Raw genomic sequence first — 19875 nt, 5'->3', positions numbered from 1 at the left:
GTCTTGTCTAATCCATTGGCCACTGTTGAGTTTTCTAAATTTGCTGATGTATTGACTGCAACACTTTAGCAGTAGCACCTTTTAGGATTTTAATTAGTTTAGCTGGAATTCCATCAGCTCCAATAGCCTTGGTGTTAGCAATATTTCCTAAGACCCACTTGACTTCATTCTCCAAGTTGAAAGATTCTAGATCAATAAACATAGCATCATGACATTGCATGACATGACACAGCACTATATCAGTGACAAGATCACTCTTAGATAGTTCTTAATTCTTGAACCTTATTCTTAGTCTCTCCTACTTCTGTTGAGTCCCTACCATTTTTGCTTTTTTATCATGCCTATTTTTGCATGAAATATTCTTTTAAAATCTCTGACCTTCTTGAAGAGATCTCTTGTCCTTCCCATTTTCTTGTTTTCTTCTATTTCTTTGCATTGCTCATTTAGGGAAACCTTATTATCTCTTCTTACTCTCTGGAATACCGCTTTAACTTGGGCATATCTTTCCTTTCCTCCTTTTCCCTTTCGCTTTCCTTCTTTCCTTAGTTATTTGTAAAGCCTCATCAGACAGCCAATCTTTTTTTGCTCTTCCTTTACTTTGTGACATTTTTTGTTGTACTCTGTACAATATTGTGAACTGCTGTCCATAGTTTTTGAGATACTCTATGATATCTGGCACCTTAAATTCGTTCATCACGTCCACTTCATACTCATATAGGATGTTATTTAGGTCATACCTATGTGGTCTTATGATTTTCTTCAATTTAAGCCTGAATTTTGCAATAAGAAGCTCAGGATCTGAGCCATAGTCAGTGCTAAGTCTTGTTTTAATTGACTATACAGGGCTTCTCCACCTTTAGTTGCAAACTATACAATCAGTATGATTTTGATATTGACCATCTGGTAATATTCATGTGTAAAGTGGACTTCTGGATTGCTGAAAATTTGGTGGTGTGCTAGGACAAATCTGTTATCTTGAAAAAACTCTATTAGTCTCTTCCCTACCTCATTTTGTACTCTGAGGCCAAACTTACCTGTTATTTCATATTTTAGCATTCCTACTTTTGATTTGATACTTTAACATTCTAATCATCTTTGATGAATGATTTTTTGGTGTTATTTCTCAAAAATGTTGTGGGTTGTTATGGGGATAATTTGAGGAAAGGTGTGCGGGATAAGGGAATTTGAAAGGAAGTTGTCAGAGACTTGCTAAGTGAGTAATCTAGGTTACAGGTAGGCTGGGATTAAGGAGATTCAGGATATAATATGGCTGAAGTCAGGAGTATAACACAGAAGAGAAACAGAGATCTTCAGGGAGAGGAGAAATTAAACTAAACAGACAAACATCAGGCTTTTCAGACTGGGACTTAGGCTCAAACACTGGCAGAGGGAAATAGACTATACTGAAATTAACAACAGGCTTAGTTAATTTCACAGGAAGTGACTTGTTTTGAAGTTACACCTTCCTCCAAGATGGATACCCCGGCTTCCCTTCAAGCCCAGAGTATGTTAGTTCTTTCTCTCTTCTTCCCTCTCTTGGTAACTAACAGACAAATTATACTAATAGGTCTGTTGAAACACAAAAGGGTTTATTATCTTTAAAGGATGATTTGTCAGGAAAGTGGATCAAAGGAAAGCCCTAACAGTTGTCTCAGGAACCTCAGGTGGGGGAAGGGAGGCAAAGATGAAGTCTGAGTAAGGACCAGCCTTTAACTCAACTTACAAAATACTATTGATAACTAAAGGGAATAAAAGATGACTGACTAGTTTCTTTATATCTAATACTGTCAAATAACAATTAACCCTTCACAGATTTTGAATTCCTCTCTAATTACTCTCCTTATTAACTCCACAGACATATAAGGTAGGGGAGGGAAGGTAGGAAATAGTTTTAGGGAAGGAAGATATAAAGGGTTTATCCAAAATAATAATTTCTTAAGTAAATATATCAAAGCTAGGCTAAATTTCAACACCACAGCTAGGCAAGGAAGCAGCTCGGCTGATCGGACAACCTCCCTCCATGGGAGACCCCAATCAACTGACTTTTTCTCAAGATTCCAAAACCCTAACTGATTTAGAACTCAGCCAAAGCTAGAAAAAAATATATGACCCCTTCTTTATACTACAGGATTTACATAAAACTAAGCAAATCTGGCCTTTAAATTCACTCATTCCAGTCCATTTAAATTCACTGACACCTAAGATGGACATGTTTAAATGTTTCATCTTCTGTTTGACACATCCAGCTTATCTTGGTTCATAGATCTTCACTCAAGGTTCCTGTGCAATACTGATCTTTGCAGGACCAGACTTTCTTTCATCACCAGCCACATCCACAGCTGAGCTTCCTTTTGGCTTTGGTGCAGCTGCATGATTCTTTCTGGAGCTACCTGTAGTTGTCCTCTGCTCTTCTCCAATAATATGTTGGACACCTTCCAACATAAGGGCTCATCTTTTGATATCATAGATTTGTATCATATTAATACTGTCCATGGGGTTTTCTTGGTAAAGACACTGATGTAGTTAATCACCTTTTGTTTGAACTCTCTACTATGACCTGTCTGTCTTAGCATAGCTTATAGTCTCATTGAACTGCACAAGCCCATCCATCACAACAAGGCAGTGATAAAGGAGGGAAGCCAATAAATGAGGAATAATTTAAGGTAGAAGAGGATAGCTTAAATAAAGTTATGCTTCTAGAGAGATTGGAAGAGATGACAAATGACAAAGGACACAAATAGAGGTGAGCCTTCTGTAAAGAAGGGTCAACTGTTGGTCAAAGAATAGAACAAAAGAGGAGGGAAGGGGAAGGAGGAAGCTGCATTTTTTGAAGTGCTGAGTGAGTGACAAGTGGATGCTCATGACCTCTATTTTCCCAGGAAAATACATGTATTTGGCTTTACTATTCTTATTTATTACAAGAGAGGGTTTCGGTTTTGGGGGTGAGTGAATTGGTGTGAAGTAATAGAAATGTATGAGAAAGAGAGGAGTGCCAATCAATTATTAGAAAAATACATAGAAGAAAATAATGTTCAGAAAGGGACACAAGTAGAGCAAATTTATTATTACCTTATTAAATTTGATTAATATGAACAATTAATCACTTTAATCATCATTATTAATCAACATTAATTAATAATTATTAAATGAAATGGAAAAAATTAATGAAATTAATAATAAAATTTAATGTACCCTTTAAAACACATTATTTGTAATGAAAGTTTATGGTTTCATATGCAATCCTTTTATTTTCTTTAAATATTGGAATATTTCTGCTTGCTGATGATTTTAAATTTATGACTGAGAGTAAAAGAAAAAAAAGGAGAAAGCAAGGTCATTTGAGAGACAGGAGGGAAGGAGTGGTATAGAAAGCTTGAGGAGAAAGGAGAAGATTTAGAAAAACAGCTTCTGTGAGAAATGAAATAGAGTCAAACAAGAAAGAACAAAATGATTGCTGCGTGGTTATAAGAGCCCAGTTAAGATTGGAAAAACTCAATTCATAGTGTGGCCTCAAATATGTACAGTTGTGACTTCTGCTAGTGATATTCAGCAGCACCTGAGTGGTTGGAGAAACCATTCACTTCTTAGGAATGACTTCTGTCTGTTGAGTTGAGGCAATCTGACTGTGGCTCCTGCAAGACCGAGTCACATCCAGAGACATCTCCTTTGCCCACTCCACATAAGCCAGAGTTTCTGCATCTGGTCTGATGACAAAAGCAGGGATTTCAGCCAAGAACAAGGGTTGGGGGAGGGGGCAGACTAGTGGTTGGGGAACAGGAGTTTAGGGGAAAATATTTACAGAGAAAGAACTCAGGCAATTTGCTGAAGGTAAGGGATAAAAAAGCTATCTTCAGGGATCTCTAGGGGAGATGGAGTTGTGCCTTTGGGGACACTATTTGCAGATAGGTGAGGAAGCTTAACAAAAGATGTAAGGATATATCTGAGATCTAGGGATGACTTAGAGTGAGTTAGGAAAGGAAATTACCCTGACTATCTCTGTTGCCACCTCCTACTAACCCAAATCCCAAGCACAGCAAGACCCAGTTCTTGGCCCTCTTGTATATAATTATTTTTTATTCTAAAATCTGCTTCTTGGACAAAGATGTTTGCTCCTCTGGTAAAGGTCTTGCTTGCCCTTTCCTGGATCATAGTACTAAAAAAGCCCTAACTTGAGCTTTAAATGGAACCTAAAAAGAGGCCAGGCATTAAACACCCTTCTTTACTTCCTCCTCATACATATGATCTGCTGCCCATTCCTGCTAGGTGCCTCTGTGGCTAGCAGAGCATTGGAGATTAAACCAGCCCATACCAGCAGTCCTACTACTACTGGACTAGAGGTTCTCAGAATTACTGAAAAAAGATCCTACTCAGTATTTTCTGAATCTTAAGGTTTGATTTTTTCTGGGCTTCAGTTTCTTCATTTGTAAAATGAGCTGTATGTACTAAATGTCCTTGAAAAGTCTCTTCCAGCTCTAAGTCATATGATGTTGTGATACCAAGTGTATTGTCTCTGTGGATTTTAAGGGATAATAATCCTTCTCTCTGCAACTCTAAGAAGATGTGATGTGAGGAATTTCAAAGTTGCTAAGAGGTATGGCCAGACTTCCCAGGGCCTTCTTCCTAAGGTTCTGGTTTGGTTGAGTTTGTCTCAGCCCTAGGACCTAGGCTAGGTAAGAAAGAGGATCTCAAATGATATGGATTCCTACCACTGTTAAATCTCTCTGTCTCTCTCTCTCTGTGTCTCTCTCTGTGTGTCTCTCTCTCTGCCTCTCTCTCTCTCTCCAAATGTTCTATCAGAGATTCCCTAAGACTGTGAATCTTTGAAAATCAAAATCCCTGAAGAATCAAGGTTATTAATAACCAAAAGGATAATGGAGAGATGCATGGCAGATACCAGTGAGCATCTCCAATGACAATAGATGCACAAGATGTGACATAAGGGACATATCATTGGAAATGTATAATTGGAAAAGGAAGTGGGCTGATTATATGATGAAAACATAGCTAGATGAGATGGTTTGAATGAGTTGCAATCTGTACCAATGGAGGAAGAACACTGAAGAGTTCACAAATTTATTGAACAATTTGACCCAGAAAAGGAGTTTAATGATACTGACACTACCTGTGTCATAAGAGTAGTTTGCAAACCAAAAAGCCTAATGTTTTTGAATGTTTGTTCAGTCTGTCCACCACTGAATCAGAGACAACAATAGAGGAAAATTTGAAGTCCATTCATCCCAGTGGACCCTCACTACTTTGCCATACCTCTTTCTTTGTTTCTCTCCACAGCTAGCTATTTGACATCATCTTCCATTGCTTGCCTTCCTACTCATCATCACTCTTTATTCTTCTTTTCCAGTTCTCTCAATTTCTCCCATTATCTTTCTCCACATCTCATCATCTGATCATCTTTCTCTCCCAGTCTCTCCATGCCCAAGGCTATGTGCTACTCTTCTTCCCTTCAACTCTTCCCAACGTCACTCACTAAGTTGCGGTCTAATAAAACGCTTCAGGACTATCGATTTCAAAGGTCACCGTCCCAGATGTTGAAGGGTGGGGGAGAGAGATGAAGCATACATGATCTGGATTGTAAACTGACCACTAGGTCCCAGGGGTATGGTCACGAAGACTCTAGGGCAGTCAGGAGGAGGAGGTAGGGTAGGAGAGGGATGAGGGAGGGAATTCGCCTATTCTTCCCCCCAAGGCCACAGATTTGACTGCTGCTCTCCCAACTCCCTGCCCAGCCGGCCACATCTGGTAACTGCCCTTTTCCCGTGTTTCCGCTGGATCCAGACTTCCTCTTGCGGTGGCTGGAGGCTGCGCATCTGGGGTTTTAAACATACAAAGGAATTGCTGGGACCAGCAAAAGGGCAGGCAGCGTGGAGCAGAGCGCAGCAGAGTAGAGGGAGGAAAGGAGAGGGGAGAGGAAGGAGCGAGCTAGTGGCTGCTAGGCGTGCGGGCTGGAGACGATGTGCGGCTGAGAAAGAAGGCGGAGACGTGAACTGGAGACTCAAAGAGCTTCCCTCTAAGATCGCGACAGCACAGACCCTTTGACGCACGACCATGATGACTCCGGCGGCCCCCGGGGTCCTTGGATTCCTTCTCCGTGCCCTCTGGCTCCACTCCAGCGTTTTCCACCAAACTTGGGCAGCCCCGTCCCCAATCATCAAGTTTCCAGGCGATGTCTCTCCCAAAACAGACAAAGAGTTGGCTGTAGTGAGTGTCTTGGTCGGGCTTCAGCAGAGTGGGGGTTGGGGGAGGGGAGCTGAGGGGGTCCTGAAAACAGCTGTAGGGAGCTGGCTCACTCAGTTCCCCCGGGGGCGAAGAAGGGGAGGGGAGAGGAGACAGCTGGAGGGTGGGAGGTCTGCCTTGGGTTGGGAAGGGACTGGGTATCCCAGGAGAAGGGAGTTGGCAAAGTCAGACTTTTGGATGTAGAGTCCACGGCCAAAGTTTCCTAGGACTTTAGAGAACCGTGGCTGGCTAGGGGCAGGAGGGAGGATAGGGAGAAGGAGTGAGGAAGGGAGGGAGGGAGGGATGAAGGCGCGAGGCTAGCTGGGGTTTCCCGCAACTCCTAATCAGTGCCGGCACACAGCTAGGGGAGAAAGAGGGAGGGGGAAGCAGGGAGCCCCTGACCCATTCCTGGGGAACTAGGCGGGCCAGAAAGCCCCTCCCCCAAGGCCTGGACTGTTCCTTGAAACAGTTCAGATGTTGTTTTCCGTGCACTCACCACATCATTGCATAAGTAGAATTGGAGGGACAATTACTGTGTGGCTCCGGACTGCTGAGCATCTAGCTTTAATGAGCACTTTCGGCTTGGAACGCTAGTTCTGGGCGGTCAGAATGGGTTCTTCTGAAAGCTTCGGGCGGGGGGATCCAAAATCGGGGCGCGGCGAGGAGGGGCAGGGTGGGAGGAGATCTTCAACCTGACCTCTGGACAGTATTTTTCTTGGAACTTGTTTAAAAAAAAAAACAAAAAAACAACAAACAAACAAAAAACCGTGCTCCAGGGTTGAAGAGACTTTCAGAGGCTGTATCTAATAAGAACTTACTACTTTAGCATCTCATAAAAGTGGTCGGTTAACATCCACTGGATGCTATCCAGGGAAAGGAAACCCATTCAGCACTCAGTAAAGCGGCCCATTCCAATTTTGTATTGCTCTAATTGATTTTCCTTTCATCAAGCCCCAAATTGCCCAGTTACTCCACCCTATTAAGAGCATTCAAGTAGATGAAGACTCGTAACATATTCTTTACCTTCCTGTCCATTTTCTCTCTTCAAAACACCCACTCTTGTCTCCATTCTAAAACTTTATTTCATCTTTCAAATAAACACTTCTAGTCCGCTCACTGATCTAGATGTGTCCTCTGGATATTCTTCTCTCTGTCATTATCCTTCAAATGTGATGCTCACATCAAAAGAAAGTGCTCCCTATGGAATCTGAGCAGAGTAGAGGCTCTGGGTCTAGTTTTCTCATCTGTAAAATTAGGTTTTTGGACTAGATGGCCTCAACATTACTTTTTTAGTTCTAAATATATGACTCCCATGACTAATACCTTTCTTATTCTAAGGTCTTTCTTTTATCTAGTGATGGATCCATCATTTCCAAAAGCTCAAAAAAGTTGGGAAAACCTGGAATCATATTAGAGGAAGGACTAGTATGATTTCCTGGATCATTTAGGATAGCCCTCAACTGAGAGGTTGCCAAGGACAGAACCAGATGCAGAGTCCTCCCAAATAGAAACATCTGAGGCATTTGTCCATGCTGGGCTTAGGTCATAAAGAGAGATAGCTTAAAACTCTAACCATATCACATAAAAATAAAAGTGTATCAAGCCCTTGGATGAGATGGGAAAGTGAGGGAAGTTGAACTAGGTAGTCTCTGGAGTTCTTTCCAGGGCATCTAGGTGATGCAGTGGATAGAGTGCTAGACCTGGAATCAGAAAGACTCATCTTCCCAAGTTAAAATCTGGCCTCAGACACATAATAGCTATGTGACTGGGGCAAGTCACTTAAGCCTGTTTGCCTCACTTTCTTCATCCATAAAATGAGCTGAAGAAGGAAATGTCAAACTACTCTAGGATCTTTTCCAAGGAAACCCAATAGAACCAAAAACAGTTGGACAAAACTAAACAATAACAGATTTCTTTCCAGCTTGAACATTCTATACAATTTGTGGTGGTATCTTTACTAATCATCATCTTTCAGGATTAATTAGAACCATAGTTTTAGAGTGAGAAGGGACCTCACAATTCATCTAGTCCAAACCCTCTTTTTACAGCTAAGGAAACTGATGCCCATTTAGGGAGGTTAAATGATTTTTCAAGGTTATAAAGATAATGATCATCAGAGGTAGGATTTGAACACCAGGTCTTCTTAATTGAGAGCTAATATTATTTCTACTATGCTTGATAATTCAGAAAGTACTTATTAAATATCTAATGTGTATCTAATAATGCAAAAAAAAAGACAGTGCAAGAAGGACCTGATCTTTGTTTTTAAAGAATTTCTAGTGTAGTTGAAGAGAGAACACTACTACCTCTAATATACTAGCTAAGATTTATAGAGTACTTTTAAGCCTTGCAAAGCACATTGTATATATGGTCATTTGATGTGAAATAATATATGAACAGGAAACAATTAGTTAGGCATTATATGAAAAAATCTACAGTCTCTGCTCACTAGAAGTTATAAAACATACAGATATATAATCAGTCGGTAAGTTGATCAACATTTATTAAGTACCTGTTATGGGCTAGACATTGTGCCAAATGCTAGAGATATAGAAATAGGCAAAAGATAGTCCTTGCCTTCAAGGAGCTCACAATCTAAAGGAAGAGACAACAAGCAAACATAGATACAAACAAGGTACATTAATAGGAAATAATTAAAAGAGGGAAACATTGGAATAAAGAGGGGTTGGTAAAGGCTTCCTATAGAAGACAGGATTTTATTTGGTACTTAAAGGAACCTAGTGAAGTCAGTAGACAAAGATGAGAAGGAAGCATTCCAGGCAGATAAAGATATATGGCTGCTATTCACCAATAGGAGAGAAAATATTACATCACTAACTGATCCCAGATAAGTGATCCCTGTGGATCAGAGTCATGTTTATTAAACACCTACTTTATGCCTAAGAGGGAGTGGGAGCTGATTTCTTATGTATGATATGCTTATCATAAGAATTATAACCACCAACACCACTGCAGTAATTTCCCTACCACTTCTCACTTCCATGAGTTTTGTACCTTTTTGAATCTGTGCTCATCCTTTGTGCTAAATGGGGAACCTCTTATTGCTTCCTTGATCGATCTAGGAGGGTCTCATTAAGGAAATGAGAATTCAAGAGTTTTGCTGAAATGAAATGAAGTTCTGGTATGCAGAAGCAAATCTGGCAATGTAGGAATCCAAGACAACTTGGTGAGGGTCTATAAAGAGCAGAGTGTAGACTGATATGGTGTAGTGGAATGAACATTGGTTTGGGTGTTGGAAGTCCTCTTTAGAATCTGTCTCAGTGGTTTTATTGCTGAGTAAATTTGGACCAGATATCAAACCTCTTTGAGCCTCAATTTCTTTTTTAAAATTAATGACTTGGTCTACCTAATCTTTAAGGTTTTCCCCAAAATAAAGGACCATGATCCTCTTACTTAATTCAATTCAAATCAAGGAATATTTACTAAATGCCTTCTATGGACAAGGTATTATTCTAGATTTTATAGACACAAAGGTAAAAACCAAATAATACTTGTCTTCAAAGAGTTTCTATAATATTTTTGGTGATATAGCACGTATACAAATAATTATGAAGTATACATGAACTAATTTCAAGAGGGAAAGTGTGCCAATTTAATGTAAAAGTGACAGAAGAGCTGTGCTTTGAAGGAAGCTTGAGATTCCAGACAGTCAGGGGTTGAAGAGAGAGATAATGTGAAATAAGATGGAAAAAAATAGGAAGGAGCTAGTCTAAGGAAGGCTCAGAATTCCAAGTTATGGTGTTCACACTCTATCTTAGAGGCAATAAGGAATCATTAAAGATTTCTGCAGGGAAAAGGTTAACAAAGTCATATGTGTGTTTGAGGAATATCAATTTGTGAAAGAAGAGTCAGAGTAGGAAAACAGAAGTAGGGAGGCTAATGCAAATCCCAGACAAGAGATGAGGAGCTAATGAGGAAACATTATAGGACTTAAAAGATGGAGGTAGCTTAGTTAAAATAATAGCTGGAGAAGACTTTCAAAGGAATAGTAATGCTAAGCTGAAGGGAATGGATAGGACAGGGCCAAAGACTGAGAGAAAATACGTAGTATTATTTGAGAGAGGAGGAGTAATTGTATTCAATCCATGTGGGCTGAATTCCTGGGAGAATTTTTCTCTGAAATGGAAGAAGAGTTGAGTGTCATAAGGTTGAGTTTATGAGATGGTTTGGAGTTGGCTAGCTTTTTGATTGCAGTCAACTTTATGATGAGACTGTAGTCATGTGTTCAATTCTCAGGTGGATCAGTTAGCATCACTGTGCTGTGTGGTTGCTGGCTGCACCCTTTACACCAACCAGCTGTTTTGAACATTTTTAACTTGTGATCAGACAAAGAAGCACAAAATTTTTCAATGCAAATTTCTCCCCACTATTATGAATAAAATCCAAATCCCCTGCCCTGCTTACTGATAGGGAGATCTGAACCAACCCTTTTGGATTTAAAGGGAAAACATTTATTTTCTAGAAAGACTCCAAGTCCATGTAGGAGGTCATAAAAATAGTTTGATAGGGAATTGAGCTCTAGAGATAGGATAGGAAGTGATATCATTCTTTACTGGCCCTTTTTTCTTCTCTAGCCTCTTAGCTAAGGATGTTCCTCAAGGGTCTGTCCTTAGTTCTCTTCTTTACTCACTGAGAAAATTCATCTATTTTTGTGTCTTCATCTATGTATTATTCTATAGAGATGATTCCTTCAAATACATCTCCAGTCTTGATCCTACTTCTGAATTTTTGTCTTGAATATCCAGCTGCTTATAGGACATTTACACTTAGATGTCCTCCTGCCCATGCCTGTCATGCAGTCTTTTCTCTTAGAATCATTTTTCTTCTTCAGAATTTAGCTTAAGCACCATGTTCTACATGAAGCTTTTCCTGACAGCCTCCTTCCCTTGTATTTTTGTATATGTATTGTATATATTCATATACATTGTCTCATTGTACATACTCATATATATTGTCTCTTCCCAAAGAATGTAAGCTCCTTTAGGGTGGGAATTATTTGATTTTTGTTCTTGTATCCCTAGCATCTAGCACAGTGCCCATATTATAGGAACTTAAAGATGCTAGCTGATTGATTGGTTGATTTTAAGGGTCCATGGTAGGTACTTTAAAATGCTTTGTTGATCAATTGATTGGTCAATTGATTGCCTACTCCTTAAACCAAACTCATTATCTTTCCCCATACCAGTTTCCTTTCCTAATTTTCTTATTTTTCTCAATGATATCATCACTCAGGGCATTAGGCACTAAAACCTCAGAAACATCTTTGACACTTATTCCTTTCTTTACATATTTAATCAGTCTTCAAGTCATATGGAGTCTACCTTTCTAATGTCTCTTCTAACTATTCTTTCTTTTCCATTCCAATTGCACCCACCTTCCACTAGGTTCATAATATATCACACATGGGTTCTAGTAGTAATCTCTCAATTTGTCTCCTTGTCTGTAATGTACCCGATTAGAATGCATAATGTGATAATTCCTGCTCAGAAATCTTTATTAACTCCTATTATCCCTAATCCTTTCTTTGGTATTTAATTTCTGCTAAAATGTAGCCTCAATATGTCTTTCCAAAACCTTTGGCTATGTAAATATTGTATGCAAACAACAAAATTTACTTATTGCCCCTTCTTCCTTTCTATATTAATCTCTTACTCAGTCCTCCCCCTTTTTATTTTAAAAATGTTTACTTTTTATAGATACTTTCTGTTTTAAAATTATATTAATTCATTCATTCTTAACCTCCTGCTCTAGTGATATTGGCTGGTCTGGTGAGATTGGGATACCAACTAGCTTCCTAAGCAAGCTATGCTTCCCCCTTACCTTCGCCAATGTCTTTGTTTACATCCTTCTTCCCTTCAGTCCAAATTTTGTCCTTCCCACCTCCTCCGTAGAGTCTGCTGTGATTACTCTAGACCTCTATAATTTCTCTTTCTCTATATACCAATGTATTCGTCTATATGGCCCAGTGGGTACTTAGCATTCACTATTCAGAAGTTTCGGTTAACTTTTCATACTGCAGAGGTTCTCTTCCTCAAGTTAGACTATATGCTACTCTATGATAGGAATCATCTCTTATTCCTTTTATTTCCTCCTTAGTACCTAATATGTGCCTTTCATGTTCTCGGAGAACTTGTGGGATAGATGAATTATCTTTAAAAAGGCCAGTGCACCAGGAAGTCCCATAGGGGGAGTACTTTCTCTATTCAGAACCACCCTGGGTTCCTGAAGGCATTAAGGTTAAGTTCCTTTTATGGGCCCAGCATGGAGCTAGACAAAGAATGACATAATTAGAGCCAAAGGAAACAGTCATTCTTTAGTCCAAATTCATCATTTTACACAATAAAACTAAAGCCCACAGAAATAGATTGACTTGCCCAAAGGCAAAGAATTGGCAAGTGGAAAAGTCAGGGCTTGAACGACTTTATTTTCATTAATGGAAACCAAAGAATTTCATTTACTGATATAAACCAGAGATATGTTGCTAAATGTTTAACAACTAGGTCTCAAAAAATGTGCAAAACACATTTTTAAGTTTAATCTGTATGATTATTAATATTTCCTCCATTACCCATTTGAGTCTAAACAATCAATGAAACAATAAATCAAGCCCTGATTTTAATTAAAGATTTCGAAGGTATTCTTTGCTCACACTGAAAATTTAACAGTCTGCTTGTGCTAGAGGATGTTTGAACTTATCCCTGGCTACATCCCCAGGCTTCTGATTTCAAATCTCCCCCGTATGTTTCCAAAAGTGAGGCAGCCATGGATGAAAAGCCAGTCATAGAATTGGGAAGAGTATGGTTCCAGCCTCAAGACACATGCTGGCTTGTTAGTCTATCCTCAGAGGCTAATATAGTGCCTAGAACATAGAAACTGGGCCTAGAGTCTGGAAGATCCAAAGTTCAAACCTGATCTCAGTCAATTATGGAATCCAGAGCAAATCACTTAACCTGTTTGCCTCAGTTTCCTCAACCATAAAGTAGAGATAATAACAGCATTCAACTTATAGTGTTATGAGTATCAAATGAGATAATATTTGTAATGTGCCTGGCACATAGTAAGCTCTATTCCCTTCCCTTCTCCTTCCCCATATTGATTGATCTATGGCTGTGTGACTCGGTACAAGTCACTTAACCTTCCAGAATTCTAAAGAACTCTCTGAGCCTTTTCGTTGCAGGGCAGTAGCTGATCTGTGTTGGTAGAGGGAGTTTTTAATAAAAATTTCCTACAGGGTCATCTAGATGGCACAGTGCATAGAGCATCAAACTTGGAGTCAAGTGGAACTGGGGTCAAATTTATCCTCAGACACTTCCTAGTTGTGTGTACCTGGGCAAGTCACTTCATCCCATTTGCCTAGCCCTTGCCCTTCTGTTTTAGAGTTGTTATTAAGACAAAAAAGAAGAATTCTTTATAAATATAAAATCACAAGACTAGACTTCCCATTGCTCACTCCCCAAATGTTTCTATAAGCAAGAGGTATCCATTACTTCTAGGGGATTTTCTAGGCTTCTCTTGAGGATGAATACTTTGAAAAAGATCTAGGCTAGAATATTGGACAGATAGCCATGACTCCTGTCCAGGATGCTGGTCAGTCTGGCATCCCTTGAACTATGACCAAAGAAAATGAATGGCCAGATGGGGACTCAGCCCTACATATTTGTATATTCCAGCAATACCTGAACACATTCTATGGCTGCCCCAAGGAGAGCTGCAACCTGTTTGTGTTGAAGGACACCCTGAAGAAGATGCAGAAATTCTTTGGGCTACCAGAGACAGGAGAGCTGGACCAGAGCACTATTGAGACCATGAAGAAGCCACGATGTGGGAACCCTGATGTTGCCAACTATAATTTTTTTCCTAGGAGGCCCAAATGGGAGAAGAATCAGATCACATACAGGTACTCAGGGAAGGGGAGAAGAAAGCGGGGGGCTGAGAGCAAAAGTCAATACAATATGAGATCCCAGGTATATAATAAGGCTATGGGCTACAAAGAAATAGAGTTGCAGGTCTCTGGGACATCAGGCCACAGAAAAAAAAAGGACCACAATTTTGCCAACCCTGTCCTGATCTCCTTCCTGGGCCAGAATCTATGGGGGACCTTAGAGATTGGTAGGTAAAGAGGAAAGGTGGGGAGGTGGGAAGTATCAGAGCCTGGGAGACTGTAGAAAGTATTGTTCCTTAGTAGTAGGGAATGTTTCATTTTTGCCTTTGTATACTCAGCTCTTAGTAAAGTGCCTAGAATATAATAGGTACTTAATACATGCTTGTTGATTAGTTGGTTTACTGGGGGTTTTTGGCTGGAGGATTTCAGTTACAGAACTTGGAGCTGGCAAAGAACTTAGAGATCATCTAATCTAGAGGGTTCTTAACCTGGAGTCCATGAACTTAAAAAAAATTGGCAACAGTATTTCAACATAATTGATTTCCTTTGCAATCCTATTTTATGCATTTAAAAACATTATTCTGAGGCCTCATCAGATTGCCAACAGGGCCCAACACACAGAAAAAGTTAAGAACTGCTACTCCAGCATGCTCATTTAGAATCAGTTCGATTTAACAAACACATAGAAAAACAGGGACGGAGGGAAAGATTTGCCTAAAAAGCAGTACCAAAATTCAAAGCCAGAGCCTTAGACTCCAAATGCAGGACTTAATTTCCTCTCCAATATTTATTTGTTAAGCACTATTAGTATGCAGAGTACTATACTGTCCCTAGAGAAGATAACAAGGCTTAGATAAGTCATGGCTCTTAATGGAGCTGCTATAAATAATGTTATAAAGTAACATATGATGAATACTTTAGAAAGTTGAGGGGCAAAATGCTTTTGGGTGTCAGAGTGGGAAGATAACACTACTATCATGGGTCATAAGGGGGTGGCATGGAATTTTAAGATATCACCTGCTTCTTATGACTAGAAGATTCAATCCTATTTGTTTCAGTTCGATACCATTTAATTTAACAAATATTTGTCTAAGTTGGGAAGGATACAAAATGAAAAGTAAAGCAGTCAATGGCTGGGAACATACATTCTAGTGGGGATATGCAACAAATACATGAAGAAGTGAATTTAAGATAATTTGATAAGAAAGAGAAAACTACCAATGGGTTTGAAGGGAGCAAGGGAGGCTTATGAGAATTCTCAGAGATGGAGTTGAGGAAAGAGATCATTGCTGCCTCAGATTATTAACATTTATTTGTACAAATGTGTGGCAGTATGGGATAGTATGTTGAGTTTGGGGAACAACGATTACTCTAATTTGGCTGGACTGAGGAATACATGAAGGATGGAGTGATGTGACATATGGCTGGGAAGGTAGACTAACACCATATTATAAGGGTTACTAAATGTCAGTCCAATAGGTGAGAATTGCCTAAAGGTATTAGGGAACCACTGAAGTTTTTTTTTTTTTGCTTTTAAACAAGGAAGTGATATGATCACACACCTGTGTCTTAGGAGGACCATTATGAGGGCTATCTAGAGGAATGATTAGAGAGGAGAGCAACAGGGGAGACAGGAGACAGGAAGATCAGTTAAAAAGCTAACCTACCTTAATCCAAGAGTGGCAAATGGTGAGGACCTAAACTAGACTGGGATCATGTGAATGGAAAGAAGGGGAAGAATGGGAGAGATGTAGTAGAGGTCCTAGAGAATATCTTTAGAGGCAATTTCCTCTTCTGATTGGTAGCCTGATAGAGTGGTTAATGAGTTGACCTCAGAATCAGGGAGACCCGGATTCCACTCCTGCCTCTGCCCCATGCCTACTGTGTAACCCTAGACAAGTCTCAGTGCACCAGAAAACTCTCTAAGATTGTAACTTGCAGAGCATATGCTTCTTGGCATTTTCAGAGAGAATTTTCTCATCCATAGTTCCCTACACCAATGAAGTCACAGGCTCTGGGCTCTGGTTTCTACCATATTAAGTAACACTTAATGGTCCCACAGTCTTCTGTACTATTACTTAGGGGTGAGAGTGTATCATCCCAGCTCTTCACTGAGGGGTAAAAGGGTATAAACTAGACCTGTGATTTCATTGGAAGAGAGAACTCCCAAGGGAGGAAGTATCCTCTATTTATATTGACTGGCACCTTTTCAAAACTTATAGAGCTGTCTAGAGCACTGAGAAGTAAATGATATGTTCAGAATCATGAAGACAGGACTCATTAGAAGAGACTTAAACCAATGTCATCCTAGCTTTTAGGCTAGTTTTCTATCCATTACATCATGCTGACATACATGTGGAAGGAGGGAGAACCATCCTCCCTGTCCTCCCCCACACCTATGGAAATTGGGATGGAAGAAGGTTGGCATCTAGTGCATTGTGGGAGAGTTGTTCCTGCTGTGAGATTTTCCCTAACCCCCATTCTCTCTGCCCACCTCAGGATCATTGGTTACACACCTGATCTGGACCCTGAGACTGTGGATGATGCTTTTGCTCGAGCCTTTAAGGTCTGGAGTGATGTGACACCCCTTAGGTTTTCACGTATCCATGATGGGGAAGCTGACATCATGATCAACTTTGGTCGCTGGGGTAGGTGCTATAGATGCTGGCAACACCCAGGAACAATATAGGAGTGGAAAGGATGTTAGTGATCATTTAGATCCAACTCCTTCATTTATAGATGAGGAAATTGAGGCACAGAGCAGTTAACAGTTTCTCAGGATTATATACCTAATAAGTTTCTAATATAGGACCTTCTTAAAAAATTCAATTTTATTTTATTTTCCATTCAGAATTCTCTTTCCTCCATCTCCCCCACCCATCAAAATGACAATAAAAATGTTTACAGATATGTATTGCCAAGCAAAATAATTTTCTACATTGACCAGGTCCAAAAAAGAGAGAGAAAAGAAAAGAAAAAAGAAAATATGCTTCAGTCTGCACTCAGTCCATCAGCTCTCTATCAGAGTGGACAATATCATCATGAGTGCTTTGGAATTGTGGTTGATCAGAGTTACTAATTCTTTCAAAGTTGTTTTTTTTACAACATTGCTGTCATTGTATAAATTATTTTCTGGTTCCACTCACTTTACTTTTCATCAGCTCATTCAAGTCTCCCCATGTTTTTTTGAAACCATCCCCTTCATAATTTCTAATAGCACAAAAGCATTACATAAACATCATACACTATAAATTGCACAGCTATTCCCCAGTTGATGGGCGACCTATCTTTCCAATTCTTTGTTACCATGAAAAGGGTTGTCATAAATAATTTTTACATTTGATTAAGACCATTTGAGCCCAGGTCTTTCTGACTCCTATTCCAAAACTATTCACAAAATAATGTTGCTAGATGATTAATATCAGTAATTCTTTCCCAAATGCCTACTCCATCCAGTCTTGTCTTATACCTGAATAAGAATAGAGGGAGATGATAGGTAATTGTTTGAATGGCAGGGCAACTTTGACATGGGCTAGGGAGTATGGACCTCATCTGATTTCCTGGGACAAGTCAGAACTCTGAGTAAATCTGGATTGTCCTGCATGTCCTGAGTTTCTATTTGAGGGATGGGTAAGGTACTGCTGGGAGAGAAGAAGTTGATGGCTATATATGTATTGCAGAGCATGGGGATGGGTACCCCTTTGATGGGAAGGATGGACTCCTGGCTCATGCCTTCGCTCCTGGCACTGGTGTAGGAGGAGACTCCCATTTTGATGATGATGAACTGTGGACCTTGGGAGAAGGGCAAGGTAGGACTCAGATTCCCCTTTTCTCCCAGAGCTGCCTTTCCCCAATATACATTCTAGACTTATATACCTAGTTTCCCCTACCTATAGATTCCAGGTTTATGGGGAATATCTCTTCTTCTCATTACCTTGTAATACTCACTGTGTACCTCTTCTCACTCCACATCATCTGACAACATTGTGTGTTTTCTTATTTGGCAATATATAATTACAACACAGACTATTCCACAGGCATCTCTCAGCAGCAGTAATAGCAGCCAGTATTTATTCAGGGCTCACACTTTTCCAGTCACCTAACAGATATACCTGATTTCATTTTAGCCTCACAACAAACTGCTAAGATAAATTGGTAAGGCAAGTATTATCCTCATCTGTCAGATGAAGAGCCTGAGGTTCAGAGAAGCAAAGAAATTTGCCCACTAGTAAACAATACTGGGATTGCAATCTAGGCCTTCCAACTACATATCCAATGGACTTTGTTGAGCTATAGTGACTTTGTATCCTCCCTTGACACTACTGTGTCCCTGTCATCTGTTGCTAATGCCCAAGAAAGAACTAGCGATTTTGTTACTTGACTGATAAATCAGAGAGTTTCTATTTGAAATAGATGTCCAAAGAAGACATTAGTGAACTAGCATTATCATATCACTTTATTTTTTTAAAACCCTTAATTTCTGTGTATTTGCTCCTAGGTGGAAGAGTGGTAAGAGTGGGCAATGGGGGTCAAGTGACTTGCCCAGGGTCACACAGCTGGGAAGATCATATCACTTTAAAGATTACTAAGCACTTTTGTCACAATACTGTGAGATTTGTGGTCAAGTATAGGTGAGGGAACACAGATTCAGAAAAGTTAAGTGTCTTGCCCAGAGTTACATAGTGCATAGGTTTCGGATTAGGGATTAATTAGTCAATTAATTAAGGATATATCCATATCTCCTACATGCTTCCCTGCTTTCCATGCTTTTTTCTAGTCCTTTTTTGTCCCTTCTCTACAACTCCATGGTCCTTGATTTTGAATCGGGTAGTGACAGCTTCTCTCTTGCCTACAGTGGTCCGAGTGAAATATGGGAATGCTGATGGGGAGTATTGTAAGTTTCCTTTCTTGTTCAATGACAAAGAATACACCAGTTGCACAGATGCTGGCCGTAGTGATGGCTTCCTCTGGTGTGCGACCTCCTACAACTTTGACAGTGATGGGAAATATGGCTTCTGTCCCCATGAAGGTGAGTTTGCCTTTTCATCAAAGTTCTCCTGCATCCTCAGTGAATATTCTACTGCACCCCACCCCTACCTCCCACCTTAGCAAAAGCAAAAACTGTCTAGGTCCTCTTGTCAGCTTTAAACTTTCCTTAGATCTGGTTGCCAAGTGTAGAGCAGGGGTTGGAGTTGCCATGACTATGTCATACCTTTCTAAGAACTGGTTATTAAGTCTTGGAGTAGAATCTAGGATTATGGTGAGGTCTAGGATGGATCAGGGACCAATTTATGGTAGAAAGCAGAACTGATAGATTGAGGCTATGCTGACTACCTGACTCTGGAAGGTGAACCCTAAAGGAAACAAAGGGAGCATTAGCAATGGATCTCCCTTAATTTGAGCTCATGCTAGATCAAAGTTATGTTTATTTATCCTTGTAGATAGGGGGTGGACAGCTAGGTGGCACAGACAGTGGATTAAGTGTTGGGCCCAGAGTTAGGAAGACTCATCTTCCTGGGTTCAGATCTAGCCTCAGACACTTGCTTAACCTTGATTGACTCATTTTCCTCATACATAAACTTAGCTAAAGAAGGAAATGGCAAACTACCCCAGTATCTTTTTCTAAGAAAATCCCAAATGGGGAATTAGATACAACGGCAATGACTGAACAACAACAAATACGTGGGATACTAGTCTATAAGGGCTGGGACTATCTAAGGCTTTGTATCTTGCTCCATAAG

The 19875-nt window shown here is 39.9% G+C and overlaps 1 protein-coding gene across 1 annotated transcript in view; it reads left to right on the top strand.

Moving 5' to 3' along the window:
• The first annotated feature begins 5880 nt into the window (after window positions 1-5880).
• Window positions 5881-19875, top strand: part of MMP2 (matrix metallopeptidase 2) — a 32745-nt gene continuing 18750 nt past the window's right edge. The window contains exons 1-5 of the mRNA XM_044661411.1: window positions 5881-6216; window positions 13923-14149; window positions 16634-16782; window positions 17815-17943; window positions 18990-19163. Coding sequence (XP_044517346.1) covers window positions 6064-6216; window positions 13923-14149; window positions 16634-16782; window positions 17815-17943; window positions 18990-19163 — 832 coding nt within the window. The 5' untranslated portion in view covers window positions 5881-6063. The remainder of the gene's footprint in view (window positions 6217-13922; window positions 14150-16633; window positions 16783-17814; window positions 17944-18989; window positions 19164-19875) is intronic.

The sequence above is a fragment of the Gracilinanus agilis genome, chromosome 2, assembly GCF_016433145.1.
Source record: "Gracilinanus agilis isolate LMUSP501 chromosome 2, AgileGrace, whole genome shotgun sequence".
Taxonomy (NCBI): domain Eukaryota; kingdom Metazoa; phylum Chordata; class Mammalia; order Didelphimorphia; family Didelphidae; genus Gracilinanus; species Gracilinanus agilis.
This window is presented reverse-complemented; position numbering and strand designations above follow the sequence as displayed.